Source organism: Bombina bombina, chromosome 5, assembly GCF_027579735.1.
Source record: "Bombina bombina isolate aBomBom1 chromosome 5, aBomBom1.pri, whole genome shotgun sequence".
Taxonomy (NCBI): domain Eukaryota; kingdom Metazoa; phylum Chordata; class Amphibia; order Anura; family Bombinatoridae; genus Bombina; species Bombina bombina.
Window position 1 is genome coordinate 256,945,271 of NC_069503.1, and position 19,202 is coordinate 256,964,472.

The 19,202-nt window shown below is 40.4% G+C and overlaps 1 protein-coding gene across 1 annotated transcript in view; it reads right to left on the bottom strand.

Annotated features, from left to right (window-relative positions):
• The window catches only part of MLLT10 (MLLT10 histone lysine methyltransferase DOT1L cofactor), a gene marked incomplete in the record, with an annotated part of 665,806 nt that overhangs the window by 339,777 nt on the left and 306,827 nt on the right, over positions 1-19,202 (bottom strand). Inside the window, 1 exon segment of the mRNA XM_053713959.1 lies at positions 8,212-8,307. Within this exon segment, the coding sequence (XP_053569934.1) occupies positions 8,212-8,307 (96 nt within the window).

Below are 19,202 nucleotides of genomic sequence, written 5' to 3' on the forward strand. Positions count from 1 at the left end.
GGACTCTTGGTCCATCTTAACTCACAATTGATCACAAAAATAATAATTAAGCAATTTTAGAGCTGAACAAAAGAAAAAGTTACTCTCTCTTTAAATGTTAAAAACGGTAACTTTTTCCCCCCTTTATTAGCATATGTAAGACAGAAATAGAAAATAGCCCTGCAGATCACCTCTACACCTCAGCAGCACTTTGCTGAGGTGCCTACCTGTCTGAAAAATCGACCCTCACTGCATAGACAGGACAGGAGCCGTTCCCCCTAACAGAACCGGAACTCTGTAGAAACTAGTTGTCACGCATCCAATTCACCAGAACAAGAGCTTCTTCTTCTGACTAGATGTGCAGTAAAAAATGTTAACAGGCTTCTTCTTCCGACTGACAGGAAGAGGAAGAAAGAAAGGGCGCGCAAAGCTTTCCCCTAGTACCGCCCATCGTGGGTGTGCCAAATCCCCTAGTACCGCCCATCGTGGGTGTGCCAAATCCAGTCATCTCCCGGTCGTGCATATTATTAAAACCCAGGAGATGAAAACCACCATAAACCTATGCAATCCAGCCCCAGTGCCTGCGCTGTTACTGTCAAAATAAAGTGTCCCAATCATGAGTCTCTATATTGTCCCTTGTTGAATCAAGTGCCTCTTTTTCTGAGCCCTTTTCCCAGATAACAAGTCAGCACTTACCTCTTCATCTACCCGACAGCAAGGCAGCTCCCAGGTTTAAGAGGTCCTCTCTCTCCCATGGAACAGTGACAAAAGGAAAAGGACTGAGTAAGATCCCTCAGTTTTTCATAGTTAGGGCAGCATCAGTATGGGATGCGCAGTGAGAATTATGCCCCACAAGTTCCCATCGCTCTAAAGCCACCACTGCTCTACTGAAGAGACTGATATGGACTACGGCTACACCCCAGGACAAAGCAGCACAATCCTGTACTACTTCAATAATAAACCTCCTCCTTGCACTTAACGTAGGAAAAGAGAATGACTGGGTTGGGAGGGAAGGGAGGTGATATATAACAGCTTTGCTGCTCTTTGCCACCTCCTGCAGGGCAGGAGTGGTATTCCCAATAGTAATTAAGATGATCCGTGGACTCATCGTGTCATTAAAAAGAAAAGTGTGCAGGGCTCAACAAACCCAAGGAGACACTTTTTCTTAAATTTTAAATATAAACATTTTTTATAAGCTTAGTAACGTGGTTAATCCTTACCTCCCTCTAATCATGGGTGCTGCCATGCTGAAATCTATCTTTCACTACATTCCCGTGCTGACCTGTTTGCACATTTGCAGTAACTGTACTTCAGATACCTGCAGTATAACCTAGGTCCCAAAATGTTTAAAGAGATGTTCATAAAAAGTGTGCAGGGCTCAACAAAACCAGGAGCCAGGGAGACAGTTTTTCTTAAATTTTATACCTGCTCCTAAAATTTTAACCAAAAATAATTAAAATGAAACCCAATTAAAAAAAACAGCTTAACATGATTGCTTATAAAACTTGAGTTATATTCTATGCTCCTATTTATTCATAGCTTTCAAAAAGTGGTAATATTCCTTCAGACGTCAACGCTGATATTTCTTGCATATTATACAACTCAATACGCAAAACACAAAACTTAACCTCCCTATACTTATGCTTTAAAAATAGTTCCAACTTGATACTCTTACTTCAATTTCAAAGAGGATCTAGAGAATCCTAATAAATCCTATAAAACACAAGATATATTTAGTAGTAGGTAATAAAACTTTGCCTGGTACTTTTGATACATACATTTTACTTCTGGCTCCTTTTTGACATCTATAAACAAATTCAATCTCTGGCTCAGAAACATGTGGCAGGCTCCTCAATATATTACCTAGGTTACGTATAAAACTGTAAACTCACATAAGGTTGATAGACTCATACAAAACCGTGAATCCAGCCAGAATGTTGAGGAGCCAGAAGTAATTCTAGGAATCAGATTTAGGTATTGTTAGAATCATTCAAAAAAGTTAAAGCGCCACTTAAAGGGGCATGAAAGCCAAAAATTTTTTTCATGATTTAGAAAGAGCATGTGATTTTAAACAACTTTCTAATGTACTTCTATTATCTAATTAGCTTCATTCTCTTTATATTCTTTGCTGAAAAGCATATCTAGATATGCTCAGCTGCTGATTGGTAGATGCACAGATGCCTCGTGTGATTGTCTCACATGTGCCTTGCTATCTCTTCAACAAAGGATATCTAAAGAATGAAGCAAATGCGATAATAGAAGTCAATTGGAATGTTATTTAAAATTGTATTCTCTACCTGAATCATGAAAGAAAATGTTTTGGTTTAGTGTCCCTTTAAGTCAAAAATTAAAGTTTCATGATTCAGATAAAGCATGCAATAAAAAAAAAAAAACCTATTCTACCAATCATTTCAAATTAAAGTAAGTGCTATTGCGTGGTCTTTGTAGAGCGTATTTGACAATTATTCAATTCCACTGCATTTGGAGGTCCCTTAAGTGACAAATAATATTTTAGAAGCCATTGCTCTCTGGCTTCTGGCATTTCTCACAACCAGCTTTAATAAATCAAGTCATGCAAGAACAACAACATTTATTTGTATTTTGGTTCTGCTACAGAGTTGTAATTCCTCAACCACCAGGGGTCAAATAGGCCAGGATCTGATAAGTTTCAGTACAGGTGGTTAATTGATGACATCACTTTTTTCTGCTCAGGTGAAAATACTCTAAAGTATCCACAAACATTGTCAGATATTTCTTTTTTTTTTTTTTTTGATTACCAGGAACGTACATCTGAAATAAAGTAATGAGGCATAGGGAAAATGCAGCAGGAAATCAGGGGTAAGATAAGACACTGGAAATATAGTATTAAATGGAAGAGTAATTCCAGAATGAACATACGGCCAGTAGGGGAGAAAAGCCTATGCTTCATTAGGTCGTTTTGCCGGTTCCCCTGATTCAGCTTCCTTTTCAGAACTTTTATGTCCATATAATATAGTCCTATACAATGGACCAACCACATCACAACAAAAACTTGAAAATCACTACTCTAGTCCTTATGTAAAAACATAATTTATGCTTACCTGATAAATTGATTTCTTTTACGATATGACGAGTCCACGGATTTCATCCTTACTTGTGGGATATTAACCTCCTGCTAACAGGAAGTGGCAAAGAGCACCACAGCAGAGCTTTATATATATAGCCCCTCCCTTCCCCTCCAGTCATTCGGCCGAAGGTTATAGGAAGAGAAAAGGAAAGGCTAAAAGGTGCAGAGGTGACTAAAGTTTACAAAAAATATAAAGGAAAAAACTGTCTTAAAAGAACAGGGTGGGCCGTGGACTCGTCATATCGTAAAAGAAATCAATTTATCAGGTAAGCATAAATTTACTTTTCGTTTACAAAGATATGACGAGTCCACGGATTTTCATTTGACAAACGCTTGTGAAACAAAATTGACAAAGCTGAAATTTGTCCCTTTAAGGAACTCGCTGATAATCCTTTCTCCAATCCTTCTTGGAGAAAAGAAAGAATCCTAGGAATCCTAACTTTACTCCATGAATAACCCTTGGATTCACACCTATAAAGATATTTACGCCATATCTTATGATAGATCTTTCTAGTGACAGGCTTTCTGGCCTGGATCAAAGTATTGATGACCGAATCAGAGAATCCTCGCTTCGATAAAATCAAGCGTTCAATCTCCACGCAGTCAGCTGCAGAGAAATTAGATTTGGATGTTGGAAAGGACCTTGAATGAGAAGGTCCTGTCTCAATGGAAGTTTCCACGGTGGCAGAGATGACATGTCCACTAGATCCGCATACCAAGTCCTGCGTGGCCACGCAGGCGCTATCAGAATCACTGATGCTCTCTCCTGTTTGATTTGAGCAATCACGCGTGGGAGGAGAGAAAACGGTGGAAAGACATAAGCTAGGCTAAACAACCAAGGCACTGCCAAGGCATCTATCAATTCGGCCTGAGGATCCCTTGACCAGGATCCGTATCTTGGAAGCTTGGCATTTTGTCGAGATGCCATCAAATCCAATTCTGGTTTGCCCCATCTGAGAATCAATAAGGCAAATACCTCCGGGTGAAGTTCCCACTCCCCGGATGAAAAGTCTGTCGACTTAGAAAATCCGCTTCCCAGTTCTCTACTCCTGGGATGTAGATTGCTGACAGATGAGAACAGTGGGCCTCCGCCCAACGGATTATCTTGGATACTTCTATCATCGCTAAGGAACTCCATGTTCCCCCCTGATGATTGATATATGCCACAGTCGTAATGTTGTTCGACTGGAATCTGATGAATTTGGCCGAAGCCAACTGAGGCCATGCCTGAAGCGAATTGAAAATTGCTCTCAGTTTCAGAATATTGATTGGAAGAAGAGACTCCACTTGAGTCCAAACACCCTGAACCTTCAGGGAGTTCCAAACTGCATCCGTTGTCACTATCACCCACGAGGGTCTGCGGAAAAAAGTCCCTTGGGACAGATGATCCGGCGACAACCACCAAAGAAGAGAGTTTCTGGTCTCTTGATCCAGATTTATCTGAGGAGATAAGTCCGCATAATCCCCATTCCACTGTCCGAGCATGCACAGCTGCAGTGGTCTGAGATGAAAGCGAGCAAACAGAACTATGTCCATTGCCGCTACCATCAATCCAATTACCTCCATACACTGAGCCACTGATGGCCAAGGAATGGACTGAAGTGCTCGGCAAGTATTTAGAATCTTTGATTTTCTGACCTCTGTCAGAAATATTTTCATGGCTACCGAGTCAATCAGAGTTACCAAGAAAGGAACCCTTGTCTGTGGAACAAGTGAACTCTTCTCTATGTTCACCTTCCAGCCGTGAGTTCTCAGAAAAGACAACACTGTGTCCGTGTGAGATTTTATCAGATGATATGTTGACAACTGAATCAGAATATCGTCCAGATAAGGCACCACCGCTATGCCTCGCGGTTTGAGAGCCGCCAAAAGAGACCCTAGAACCTTTGTGAAGATTCTAGGTGCTGTAGCCAACCCACAAGGGAGAGCCACAAACTGATAATGTTTGTCCAAGAAGGCAAACCTTAGAAACTGATGATGATCCTTGTGAATTGGAATATGAAGGTAAGCATCCTTCAAGTCCATGGTAGTCATATATTGACCCTCCTGGATCATTGGTAAAATTGTTCATATTGTCTCCATCTTGAATGATGGAACTCTTAGAAATTTGTTTAGAAACTTGAGGTCTAAGATGGGTCTGAACGTTCCCTCTTTTTTGGGAACCACAAATAGGTTTGAGTAAAACCCCTGTCCCTGTTCCAATTTTGGGACTGGACAAATTACTCCCATAATAGAAAGGTCTTTTACACAGCGTAAGAACGCCTCTCTTTTTATCTGGTTTGCAGATAACTTTGAAAGATGAAATCTCCCTCTTGGGAGAAAGTCCTTGAATTCCAATTGATAACGATGGGTCACTATGTCTAGTGCCCAGGGATCCTGAACATCTTACCTAAGCCTGAGCCACGAAAGAGAGTCTGCCCCCTACTAGATTCGGTACTGGATCGGGGGCCGCCCCTTCATGTAAGCTTAGGAGCAGCAGCGGGCTTTTTGGATTGTTTACCATTATTCTAGTTCTGATTGGGTCTCCAGACTGACTTAGATTGGGTAAAATTCCCTTCCTGCTTTGATGAAGAAGAAGCGGGGGGTCCTCCTTTAAAGTTCCGAAAGGAACGAAAATTATTCTGTTTACCCCTCATTTTAACCAACTTATCCTGAGGTAAGGCATGGCCTTTATCCACTGTAATATCAGAAATGATTTCCTTCAAATCTGGCCCAAAAAGGGTCTTACCTTTAATGGGAATAGCTAAAAGCTTATGTTTTGATGACACATCAGCAGACCAAGATTTGAGCCACAATCCTCTACGTGCTAAAATAGCAAATCCTGCATTCTTTGCCGCAAATTTAGCAATTTGAAAAGCGGCATCAGTAATAAAAGAATTAGCTAGCTTGAGAGCCTTAATTCTATATAAAATGTCATCTAATGGAGTCTCAACCTTAAGAGACTCTTCTAGAGCCTCAAACCAAAAAGCTGCTGCAGTAGTTACTGGAACAATGCAAGCCGTAGGTTGTAAAAGAAACCCTTGATTAACAAATAATTTCTTTAATAGACCCTCTAATTTCTTATCCAGAGGGTCTTTGAAAGCACAACTATCCTCAATGGGTATAGTAGTACGCTTAGCTAGGGTAGATATAGCTCCCTCTACCTTAGGGGCCAAGAGTCCCGATTGGTATCTGATATGGTAAACATTTTCTTAAAATTAGGAGGGGGAGAAAACGGTATACCTGGTCTATCCCATTCCTTTTTAATAATTGCCGAAATTCTCTTAGGAACCGGAAAAACATCAGTGTAAGTAGGTACTTCCAAATATTTATCCATTTTACACAATTTCTCTGGAGGAATCACAATAGGGTCACAATCATACAGAGTCGCTAAAACCTCCCTAAGTAACAGGCGGAGGTGTTCAAGCTTAAATTTAAATGACATAGTGTCCGAATCTGTCTGAGGTAAAACATTCCCTGAATCTGAAATTTCACCCTCAGACAGTAATTCCCTGATCCCCAACTCAGAGCACTGAGAGGGAACATCGGAAATAGCTAATAAAGCATCAGATGATTCAGTATTTACATTAATACCTGACCTACTGCGTTTACCCTGCAACATTGGTAATTTAGACAATACCTCTGTAAGGGTAGTTGACATAACTGCAGCCATATCCTGCAGAGTAAAAGAATTAGACGCACTAGAAGTACTAGGAGTCGCTTGTGTGGGCGTTAAATGTGGGGAGAATTAGATGGCATATCCTGATTCTCTTTAGACTGAGAATCATCCTTAGGCACACTTTCTTGACCTAATATATGGACTTTACAATGTAAGGCTCTTTCAGTACAAGAGTTACACAGTGTTAGAGGGGGTTGCACAATAGCTTCTAAGCACATAGAACAATGAGAATCCGCATTGTCAGAACATGTTGAACAGACTAGTAATAAGCACAAAAGTCGTTTAAACACTCATTTATTGCATAAAATAAACTTTAGAAAAAACGTGTACTGCGCCTTTAAGAAAAGAAAAAGTGAACAATTTTTCCAAAAAGTTCAATTTTTTTTTAAAATTATCTCAAAATTTAACCTAATATCATTGGTTTATCCAAAAATTACTGCACCCTGAAGCAAGGGCAGAAAATAAGGCTCTAAAGTACTTATATCAATAATAAGTCATTCAATAAACAAAAAATACCCTCTGCACTTTCAAACACTTCAGACCAGCTTGCATAGTCCAGGAGCCACCGGAGTTACTGCTTGCTGCTGCCAAGCCTGAAGGAAGTGCGCATCTGAGCGCGCGAAAAATAGGCAACGCCCCTTGAGGTCAAATGCCGAAGTAGGCCCAAACACAACCGCATGGAAAGCGGTTTCCCACCTAAGTTTTAAACAGCAAATGCCTACAACCCCTCAAAAGCATCAGTAAGCAAACATATGCATGACAGAAATAAGAACGTTATATATCTTTTTTTTTCCCCCTTTGAATGCCCATAGTATCACACAAAGTCCATAAGTCAACCATTAAATAAAATCAGGGACTCCAGTAATACCCTTTATATAAAATAGGAATACTGCTTACCCCATTCCCATACAGGGAAATAATTGTCAGCCAGTTCTGATGTATCAAGTCTCCTCAGAAAAAAAGGCTGCACATACCTTAATGCTGCTTGTAGCATGAAAACCGGTCTCCACACTGAAGATGTCTCATGGTTACCTTCAGAAGTCTTGTGGGAACCAGCGTGGATCTTAGTTACAAGTGCTAAGATCATCAACCTCAGGGTAGAAATCTTCTTCCATATCCCCCTGAGGAAAATAGTACTCACCGGTACCATTTAAAATAAACTTCTTGATTGAAGAAACTAAAACTAACACCTCACTTTCACATGTCTTCCTAGTATAACACAGGCAAAGAGAATGACTGGGGGTGGAGGGGAAGGGAGGGGCTATATATACAGCTCTGCTGTGGTGCTCTTTGCCACTTCCTGTTAGCAGGAGGTTAATATCCCACAAGTAAGGATGAAATCCGTGGACTCGTCATATCTTTGTAAAAGAAAAGAATCCACGAAAGTCAAAACACTAAAAAGGTTTACAATTTCAAACAAGGTTTGAGAGAAAAAATAATTTAAAAAAAAACAAAAAAAAAAACTTACCTTTTCAGTAGTTACTGTCAGAGAAGGGACTAATGCTGTTAAAGGTTCCATTTGCTTCCTGGATTTCTGTCTGTGCTTTTCTTTCTCTTTATGCTTCTAGAATGAATAAGAGAAATTAACATTTGCATGCATTCAGCTTCTCACTCATAGAAACCAATTACTCAATAAATGCAATGTATATTTTGCAATATGTGAACAAGTTAAGCAAAAAGAAATAATTACATAGTGACAAGTGGTACTATGTGCCTTATTGTACAGCATCACAAAATAGCAGATGGCTAATGATCACTTTGATAAGATTTGATTGGCTTCCATGCACATGTTCAATGCAACTCCTAAACCATGAAAGTCTTACTATTTTACCAGTAAGGTAAGAAAAATGAATGGTGAGGTTGGCATCATATTGAGAACACGCCATTCAGACTAGCAAAAAAAAAAATCACATGGAAGACAAAAATGCTGATCTAACCCTTATTTTACCAGATAAACTTGTTATACAGATGTTACAACATATATGCAAATAATGAAGTGTGGCACGATAAAGGCCCTATAAAAAGAATAAGCTCCCTTTTAAAAAATACATTTTCAACTACAGGTATACCCCGCTTTACGTCGATTCGCTTTACGTCGTTTCGCTAATACGTCGCCGCCGCAAACCCGGAAGTAGTTTCTCAGCGCGGCACAGCTCAGGACTTAGACAAGGAGTAAGGAGAAAGATTGCATGCGTACGTTGGGAAGACTTTAGGGTTGCTAAAACTGTGCAGTACAGTATTGTACTGTACCAGATACTGTAATTTGGTAAGTCCAGTACAGTATACCGGTCTTCATAAGCATTACAGTATTTTTTGTACAATTAAAGGTACAGTACTGTACAGGATTATTTGTTAAATCCATACAGTAATTGTACCGTACACACAAGTCTAGTTCTTCATAAGCAGTATTTTTTGGCCAATAAAGGTACAGTACAAGTACCAGTATATGCTGTATACAGTATTATTGTCATAATACCTTTGTGCTTACCTTGAATAGTACAGGTAAGCATTTCATATGCCTCCATCTCATATACAGTACCATACCATAAAACATAACCTACTTTAGTACTGTACAGTATTGTTTGGCATGGTTTGAGATCTCCACATAAAATAAGGATCTGTCATACAGTACAGGTACAGTAGAGTACTGTACATTAGGTTATGGTATGGTACTGTATAGACTGTATGAGATGAAGGAGGCATATGAGATTATTACCTGTACTATTCAAGGTAAGCACAAAGGTAAAACCAATCATTGCAATAGGAGCAGACAATCTTTTTTTTTCATGTTTTTTTTCATACAGTAATTTAAAAATTCACTCCCAGTATCATCTCTGTTTTGTATTTTAGTCTTTATTTTATTTCTACATTTCTACAATGGCCCTGGCTCCAGGTGATGAAAAAAAGAGGATCCGTAAGCCTCTTACATTGAATCAAAAGTTGGAAATGATAAAGATGAGTGAGCAAGGCATGTCCATCTCAGATATAGGCCGCAAGTTAGGTTTGGCTCGCACAACAGTTAGCACAGTGGTGAACGCTAAAGAAAAATACTTAAAAGAAGTAAAAAGTGCTACTCCAGTGCACACAAAAGTGATTCGCAAGAGAGACAACCTTATTGCTGAAATGGAGAAGCTGCTAGTGGTTTGGATAGAAGATCAAACCAGCCACAATGTTCCTTTAAGCCAAGCCATTATTCAAAGCAAGGCACTATCCTTGTTTAATGCAATGAAGACTGATAGAGGTGAGAGTGCTAAAGATGAAAATTTTGAAGCTAGCAGAGGTTGGTTTAACAGGTTTAAGGAAAGAAGTCATCTGCACAACATTAAAGTGCAAGGGGAAGCAGCTAGTGCAGATGTTGAATCTGCAGAGGCTTTTCCAGAAGAGCTGGCTAAAATTATAGAAGATGGTGGTTACACCACACAGCAAATATTTAATGTTGATGAAACCGGCCTTTTCTGGAAAAAAATGCCATCTAGGACATTCATTGCAAAGGAGGAAAAGTTAATGCCAGGATTCAAAGCTGCAAAGGATCGACTAACACTGCTTTTAGGTGCTAATGCAGCTGGTGATTTGAAGCTGAAGCCTATGATGATCTACCATTCTGAGAATCCCAGGGCTCTGAAAAACTATGCTAAATCTAGCCTGCCTGTTTACTACAAATCAAACACTAAAGCCTGGATGACTGCAAGTCTATTTACAACATGGTTTACAGATTATTTTAAACCCACAGTTGAAGCCTACTGCAAGGAAAAAAAAATTCCTTTTAAAATTTTAATGCTTACTGACAATGCACCTTCTCACCCACGAGCATTAATGGAAATGTACAATGAGATTCAAGTTGTTTTCTTGCCTGCAAACACCACATCTATTCTTCAGCCTATGGATCAGGGAGTGATTGCAACCTTCAAAGCATATTATTTGAAGAAGACATTTACTGCTGCTATAACTGCCTTAGATAGCGATGCATCTGATGGTGCTACACAGAACAAATTAAAAGCCTTCTGGAAAGGATTTACAATTCTAGATGCTATTAAAGCAATTAGAGATTCCTGGAATGAAGTTTCAGAATCAGCATTGAGACGTGTGTGGAAAAAGCTTATCCCCACCTTTATGGATGATGTTCCCGGCCTTGAGACTTCGGTAGAGGAAGTCAATGCTAGCGTTGTGGACATGGCTAGACAACTGGAACTAGAAGTGGAGCCTGAAGATGTTACAGAATTGCTTGCATCTCATGACCAGCCATTGACAGATGAAGATTTGATTATGATTGAAGAGCAAAGAAGACTGTTTCTTGAAACTGATGGTTCTACTGATGAAGACCCAGTTTGCATTAGGGAAATGCCAACAAAAGAATTAGAGGAATATGTCAATTTAATTGAAACGGGTTTGGCAGGTTTGGAGCAGATTGATGGCAATTTTGAAAGAAGTTCTTCAGTTAATAAAATTGTGTCAAATGGAATTGCATGTTATAAAGAAATACTTCGAGAAAGGAAGCGTCAGTCCATGAAGCAAACTTCTTTGCTATCATATTTTAATAAAGTCCCACAGCCATCATCATCACCTTCAACATCAAGACCTGATGAATCTTTGTCAAGTTCTCCACCTTCAAAACTGATTTGCATTGAAAACTCAGATGATGAATCATAAGAAAAGATAAGCAATAAAGCACATACCACTGTATTGTACTACATGTTGTACTGTACAGTACCTGTATACAGTATATGTATCCCTTTCTACTGTCTGCATAACTGAATACAGTAGTGTACTGTCTTTTGTTGTTATTAAACTAAACTTAGCACTATTGCACACCTATATATGTTATTTCAAACATGTTTTTAAGCTTGTAAACACACTGGCAAGTGAAAAACAAGTAAAAAATGCATTGACTCACTTTAAGTCGGTTTTCACTTTACAGCGGGGCTCCGGTCCCTAACCCGCTGTATGAGCGGGGTATACCTGTACACAACTTTAACAAAGAGAAATTTTGGAAAGCCAGAAATCTGGTAGTCATTTTTTAATGCAAATTAACAGGAGCACATTATGTTAACTTTTTTGTTACTAGAAAAAATATCTAGCAATGCTTACCTAAGCGATACAACTGAAATGTCTAAATTGCGTTCTTGTGCAATGCTGAATTTTGGCACAGGATTTCAGCCCGCCCCTGTCCATCGCAGCCTGATAAATCAACCCCTAATTGCTATTGCATTTTCTTTTTGATCATGCATTTGTTAATTATGCAAATCTACGCTATATACTGGTCTTTTAATGAGCACACCTGATTTACCTCTGCACACAGGGGAGGGAGTTACTTACATTAGAAAAGTTATTACAGAATATGTGATAAAAAGTTCTCTGAAGCAAAGAAAGTGTATTGCATAAATTCTTTTAGTCGCATTTAATATGCACTACTGTACTACAATTCCTTTAAATAACATACTTATTGTGAGTATTCTTTTAGAAGTTGAAAATTCAATTTAGGAAATGTGTGCAACATAGTAAAGGGAAGAAATGCACATTCGTGTTGATAGAAGCAATTTGGCAGTACGCTTATACTTAAAAATATGCTTGTTGAGCATACATACACATGTTCAGTGCAGCTGCACAGCCAGTCAGCAGTGGTTTGTAAAATAATAGTGAGTCACTGCTGACATGATGCATACATCAGAACAGTCTACAAAGCAACATTACAATATACACCTTTCAAAGGGGCTGCTTAGTTTTGTGTTTTGTTTAAGGAAAAAAATCTGAGATTGACACTGAAGTATCCAAAAGGTGACAAGGTTAGAGAATTTAGCATAAACATCATGCATAAGGTACACAGTAATCAGAGGCTTCTCAGCCTCCTGAGATCCCCATTGGAGTGTAAATGGTGACCCAAACATGTTGTTAAAGGGCCATAATACCCAAATGTTTAAACACTTGAAAGTGATGCAGCATAGCTGTAAAAAGCTGATTAGAAAATATCACCTGAACATCTCTATGTAAAAAAGAAAGATATTTTACCTCAAAAGTTCCTCAGTAGCCACCTCCCATTGTAAAGGATTTCTAAGCAGCATTTTAGTGTGTTTGTCCTGGGACATCTGAAGGGACTAGCATCGTGCACTCTCATATTATTTCACCAATCAGGTAAAGGAAGCTTACTATGAAATCTCATGAGAGTTAAGTCAAATCTCATGAGATCACAGTAAGAGTTCATGACCTCAGCACTGCTGATGCTCATTGGCTGCTGTTCATTTCTTCATTTTTTTTAATTTTTTTACCTGCAGCTGGGAGCAGCTGAGTATAACTTTTTACACAGAACTTACTCTGCTGAGCTGAGGAGATTGTGAGGTAAAATATCTTCCTTTTTTACATAGAGATGCTCAGGTGATATTTTCCTGTCAGCTTTTTACAGTTATACTGCATCAGTTTCAAGTGATTTAGCATATGAGTATTATGTCCCTTTAATGATTCAAAAACCCCAGCAGCCCTAAATATAAAGTTGCATAGCCACAGAACAGATGACACTAAAATGTCAATGGAAATGTTTTTTTGTCCACCTCCCCTAAAGAACAATAATCCATTTATTACACCGCCAAACAGCTACACCAAATACTATTGCATAATTTTCACAAAGAGATCCTGTACATCTTACGCTGAAAGTTTATTTTCACTCACATGCATCATGCATTTTTACTAACTTTATTACATTCAATACAATCTCTCAACATTCAAGAAATTATAGAGGGGAAAATGTCTAAAATGCTGCACACAAAAAAGCAGACAGGATTAATTTTAAAAATATGTGGTCTAGTATGTTCTGTTTGGCAGTAAGTCTAGCGGGGAAAAAAAACGATAGGCACTTTAAAAGTGAAAGGGGATTCTGGGTCACAAATTGAGATGTTTTGTAGAAGTGAAAAGCTTGTAGATTACTTCTCTAGTAATCTAATGCAATATTCAGTGGTTTAGACATGATTTTTCCATTTGCACTACAGAAGTAATTTTGTACTAGTGAATCACCTACTGATATGCACATGAAGCGCCCTCTTGTTTATGAACATTTGTAAAAAAAAAAATGTATAAATGTGAGGTTTATGTGTATTCTGGAAATCATCGCTAGTTTACTAGTTAGTAAAAACAAAAATCTTTGCAATTCATTTTTATCTAAGTTGATTAGTAGATTTTTCTCTAGTTTCTTGCAACTTCTTTTTCTCTATGTACAACTAAACAATCTCAAAGTGTTTAATGTCCTTTAAACCTGCAAATAAGGACTTTGTCCTTGAAGGTTTGTCCCTTTTGCCTTCTCTGTAGGGGAGGCAGTACAGTGAGAAATAAAATATTTCTGGGAGACACACATCATAACTTTACCTCAAAATCTCAAAAAATAAAGCCAAAAATGTATTTATTTGCGCTACAAAGATGAAGACCGGTGCTGTTGTGGAGAATACATAAATTATGCTTACCTGATAATTTCATTTCCATCTGTATGGGAAGAGTCCATAGCTGCATTCCATACTTTTGGGAAATACTGAACCTGGCCACCAGGAGGAGGCAAAGACACCCAGCCAATAGAATTAAATACCGCCCCCACTTCCTCATAACCCCCAGTCATTCGGCCGAGGGAACAAGGAATAGTAGGAGAAATATCAGGGTGAAAAAGGTGCCAAAAAAAAAAAAAAAAAATTAATTTAGGGCCGCCCACCAGAGAACACAGGCGGGAGCTGTGGACTCTTCCCATACAGATGGAAATGAAATTAATTAGGTAGGCATAATTTATGTTTTCCATCTTAATATGGATTAGGACATAAAAAGGAACCACAATCTCTTGATTGATGTTACAAATTGACACAACCTTAGGAAGAAACCTAACTTGGTTCGTAAAACAGTCTTATCGGCATGGAAAGCCAGATAAGGAGGGACACATTGCAAAGCAGCAATCACAGATACTCTGCATGCATAAGCAATAACCAGTAGAAAAGGAACCTTCCCAGACCACAATTTTGTGTCCACTTCATGCATAGGCTCCAACAGAGCCCGATGCAACGCTTTAAGAACAAGATTTAAACTCAAAAGAGGAGCCTAGATCTAAACAGAGGTCTGATCCCAGCTGAGCCTTAACAAATGGCTGCACATCTGAAAGCTCAACGAACCTCTTGTGCAGTAACACAGACAGGGCCGAAAACTGTCCCATCAGGGGACTTGCAGAAAAGCCCTTCTCCTGTTCATCCTGGAGAACAGAATAAGTAGGTCCTCCACACCTTATGATAGATGCGACGAGCAACCAGCTTACAAGCTTGATGAAAATAAAAATAACTCTCTCAGAAACCACTCTCTTGGCTAGGACTAAGAGTTCAATATCCACGCAGTCAGCCTCAGAGAATCTAGACAATGATGAACAAAGAAACTTGGTCAGCAGATCCCTGCAACAAGGTAACTTCCACGGAGGAGATGATGACATCCCCACTATATCCGTGAACCATATCCTTTGCGTCCAAGACTGACGCCGTCTTGACTTGAGACCCTACACTAGAAAGTAGTGGTAACGGTCAGAAAGGATAAATTTGATTGAACCTCCAAGGCACCGCTAATGCATCTGTTAGCTCCGCCTGAGGATCCCTGTACCTCGACCCCTATCTGGGTAGCTTGGTATTGAGACGTTATAAGATCTTCCTCTAGCAAATCTCTGCAAACACTCGGAATGGAGAGACCATTCCCCTGGATGAAAGGATTGTCTGCTGAGGAAGTCCGCTTCCCAATTGTCCACACCCGGAATGTGGATCGATGACAGCGAACAAATGTGGGTCTACCCCACACCAGAATCCAAGATACTTCCCTCATAACTAGGGAGCTTCTCGTTCCCCCTGATGGTTGATGTAAGCCATCGAGGAAATATTGTTTGATTGGAAACTGTATAACTGGTACGAACCCAGCAGAGGCCAAGCCTTCAGAGCATAGTAAATTACCCGAAGATCCAAATGAGGTCAGGAGGGAGCTTTATCTCTTGAGACCATAGGCCCTGTACCTTCCTGGCACTCCAAACAGCTCCCCATCCTGACAGACTCGCAACCGTAGTCACAATCACCCAGGATGGTCTTGAGACAGACGTCCCTCAGGGCAAGTGATACGGATAGAACCACAAAGAGAGTGATTCTCTCGATCGGTTGTCCGGAGAAATCTGTTGAGACAGATCCAAATGATCGTCGTTAGACTCCTCCAGCATGCGCAGTTGCAACAGTCTGAGGTGAAACCTGGCAAGGGAAACGAAGTCCATGCTGGACACCAGGAGACCAAGCACCCACAAACACCGAGCCACAGATGGACTTAAGGAGATCTGGGGGGCAAGAAGTGTTGAAGCTAGCTTGCAACATCTCTGGTCTGATAGAAATATTCTCATGTCTATGGAGACTATTATAGTACCAGTGATTCGAACCTGGTACTTGACACAAGAGAACTCTCTCTAGATTATCTTCCATCCATGGGAACGAAGAAGACAGGAGAGATTCCGAATGGTTCACTCTTCGAAAAATTTCTTGAAGCCGTAGCTAGACCAAACGGAAGGGCAATAAACTGGAAGTACTGGTCCAGGAATGCAACCTTAGGAACTGAAAGTGGTCCTAGTGGATTGGCATGTAAAGGGAGCATCCTTCAGATCTTTCGTGGTCATGAACTGCCCCTCTAAAACAAGGGGAAGAATGGTCCTTATTGTCTCCATCTTGAACGAGGGGACATATAAAACTTGCTTAAGCACTTTAGGTCCAGAATCAGATGGAAAGTTCCCTCCTTTTAGGGACCACGAAAAGGTTGGAATAGTATCCCAAACCTCTCACTGCGATGGGCACTGGGACAATAACTCCTAAGAGGACAAATCCCATACACACCCCAGAAAGGCATCCCTCCTTACTGTGTCAGGAAGACAGAAGGAATCTGCCCTTGGGTGGCTGAGACTTAATACCTATCTAAAAACCTTGAGCTATGACCTCTAGGACCCATGGATCTTGCATGGCCCTGCACCAAGCGACTGAAAAGAGCGACATACTGCCCCCTACACGATCCAGAAGAGGACAGGGGACCGCCCATTCATGCCAACTTAGACTCAGCGGGGCTTCTTGCTCTGCTTGGATTTATCCAGGACTGAGCCGGTTTCCAAGAGCTCTTGGTTTGCTCTGGCTTAGCGGAGGATAGCTGACATGGGCTTTATCAGAATGAAAGGAACGACAATCATCCCTTATATTAGTTCAAATACTCTTGCGGTAGGAGAGCACCCTTGCCCCCTGTGACCGTGGAGATAATTGAGTCCAGGCCTGGACAAAACAAAATCATTCCCTACAAAGGGAGGAAGAAGTCTAGACTTAGAAGTCAAATCCGCAGACCAGGAATTCAGCCAGAGCCCAACGGGCCTGAACAGAAAAAACTGAAGCCATAGCATAGCGAAAAATCTATCATAGATAAAAGAATTAGCAACCCTCAAGGCCGTAAATCTTTCCTGAGGAACGTCGAGGGGAGCCACCTCGATCAAATCCTATAAGGAGTCACACCAGAAAGTAATTTCTCGAGCAACAACGGCAACAGACGCCGATCTAAACAAATATCCCGTATGTTGAAACATCTTTCTTAACAGAGTTTCCAGCTCTTATCAATAAGCTCTTCAAACGAGGAACTATCCTCAAGTGGTATAGTAGTACGTTTTAGCAAAGGTCAAGATAACGCCATCCCATTTAGGGACAGAACCTCACAACTCCATTGAGAGACCAGGACCGGGAACAATTTGTTGAAGGGAGAAGAGGGAAAAAAGGAAACCAATCCTGTCCCCTTCATTCCTAATAATGTTCACCATCTAACAGGAGCAGGGAAGAGAAGGCACCACCCTGTCCTCAAACTCTATTCAATTTAGGAATTAAAGGTTCATCAGGCAATAAGACCTCTGGAACCTATGAATTCGCCAAAAACTTCCTTTGAAGAAAGCGCAAATTCCTAAAACTAAAGTCTGGTTCCTCCGCAGCTGGAGGTTTAGAGGCAGCAGACTACGACCCAGAAAGTTCATACTCTGAAGTCACAGAAAGAACTTCATCCTTGGATAACCCTATCAGTTAAATCCCAAAAAAATATTTGATGTACTTTGGGAAGGAGTGCAATATGTAACCTCTCGCTTGCGCTTAGCAGCGTGAGGTAAAGCATTAAAGGTCGCAGACACCGTCGTCTGAACTGCGCAGTAACGTGGTGAAAAAAGGCCCCCTCCAGATGGAGGATCCGCAATGCTACGGGAAAACTGCATGTGTATAGAGATAACAATGTAGGGTAAGCACCTCACTGGACGACAACTCCTCAGAGGTGGACGGCTCTGTGGTATCATACATGTTTGATATTATCACATTATCAAGACATATGGAACACCATATAAACAGGAATAACTCGTTAGGAATAGAGGAAGGGCCCTCTAAAGTAACAGAATCCTCCATCGCTAGTGCAATAACCGGAGAACTAGAGAAGTAAAACATCCTATTTTATTCAAAAAACGGAACCCTTATACCCCAATGGCTGGGGCACTCACCACCTCCTATAAATCCTCTCTGATAGACACCCGGTCAGAAAAGAGGGAATGAATCACAGAGTGCACAATGCAGGGCTGTCCCTGCTATGAGAGAAAGCGCACCAAGCTTGTAAGCTGCATGGCTCTCAAAGTGAAAGTGAAACCTGCATATTCCATAACAGCCTATGAGCCCATAACATCTCACACATAAAGCAGCATAAAATCAAATAAACATATAAGATTATTATTCCCCCCTGTTAAATATTCCCCCTAAGGAAATATTAACCCTTGATTTTATAAAGATAAAATGAGTCACACTGTGAACCTGTTTTCATGAGTTATCATACATGTATAAAATATAAAACGATCTTACCAGAATCCACACCATGGAACAGGAACACAGCCCTTCAAGTGTGACAGATAGTAGCATCGCTTCTGACATGGACTTGAGTGAAGAAAGCAGGCAGCGAAACCCATTAACACCGATTGCCTATGGAGCTCTTAATATGAGTCGGGATGGTTTCGCAGAAAGACTCTCCCTGCATCTCCGGACTCTAAGTTTCATCCATGCTTTCACTGAGAGGCTGACAGTACTACTTAAAACTCCAGTCCCATCTCGAAGAGTACTACCCTCCATAAGAGACTACTCCGAAATCTTCTAACACTTCTCTGCCAACCTTCGGAGATGAAAGGCAAAGAATGACTGGGGTTATGAGGAAGTGGGGGCGGTATTTAAGCCTTTGGCTGGATGTCTTTTCCTTCTCCTGGTGGCCAGGTTCAGTATTTCTAAAAGTAAGGAATGCAGCTGTAGACTCTTCCCATATTAAGATGGAAAAAAGCCTTCAATATAGCTGTAGAAGCAAGAAAAGAGCAGTACTATGCTCCATGAAGTAGACAGGCCAAATACATCACCACAAGAACACAGCTTGGGCTCAAGCCCCACGCCCTAAGCT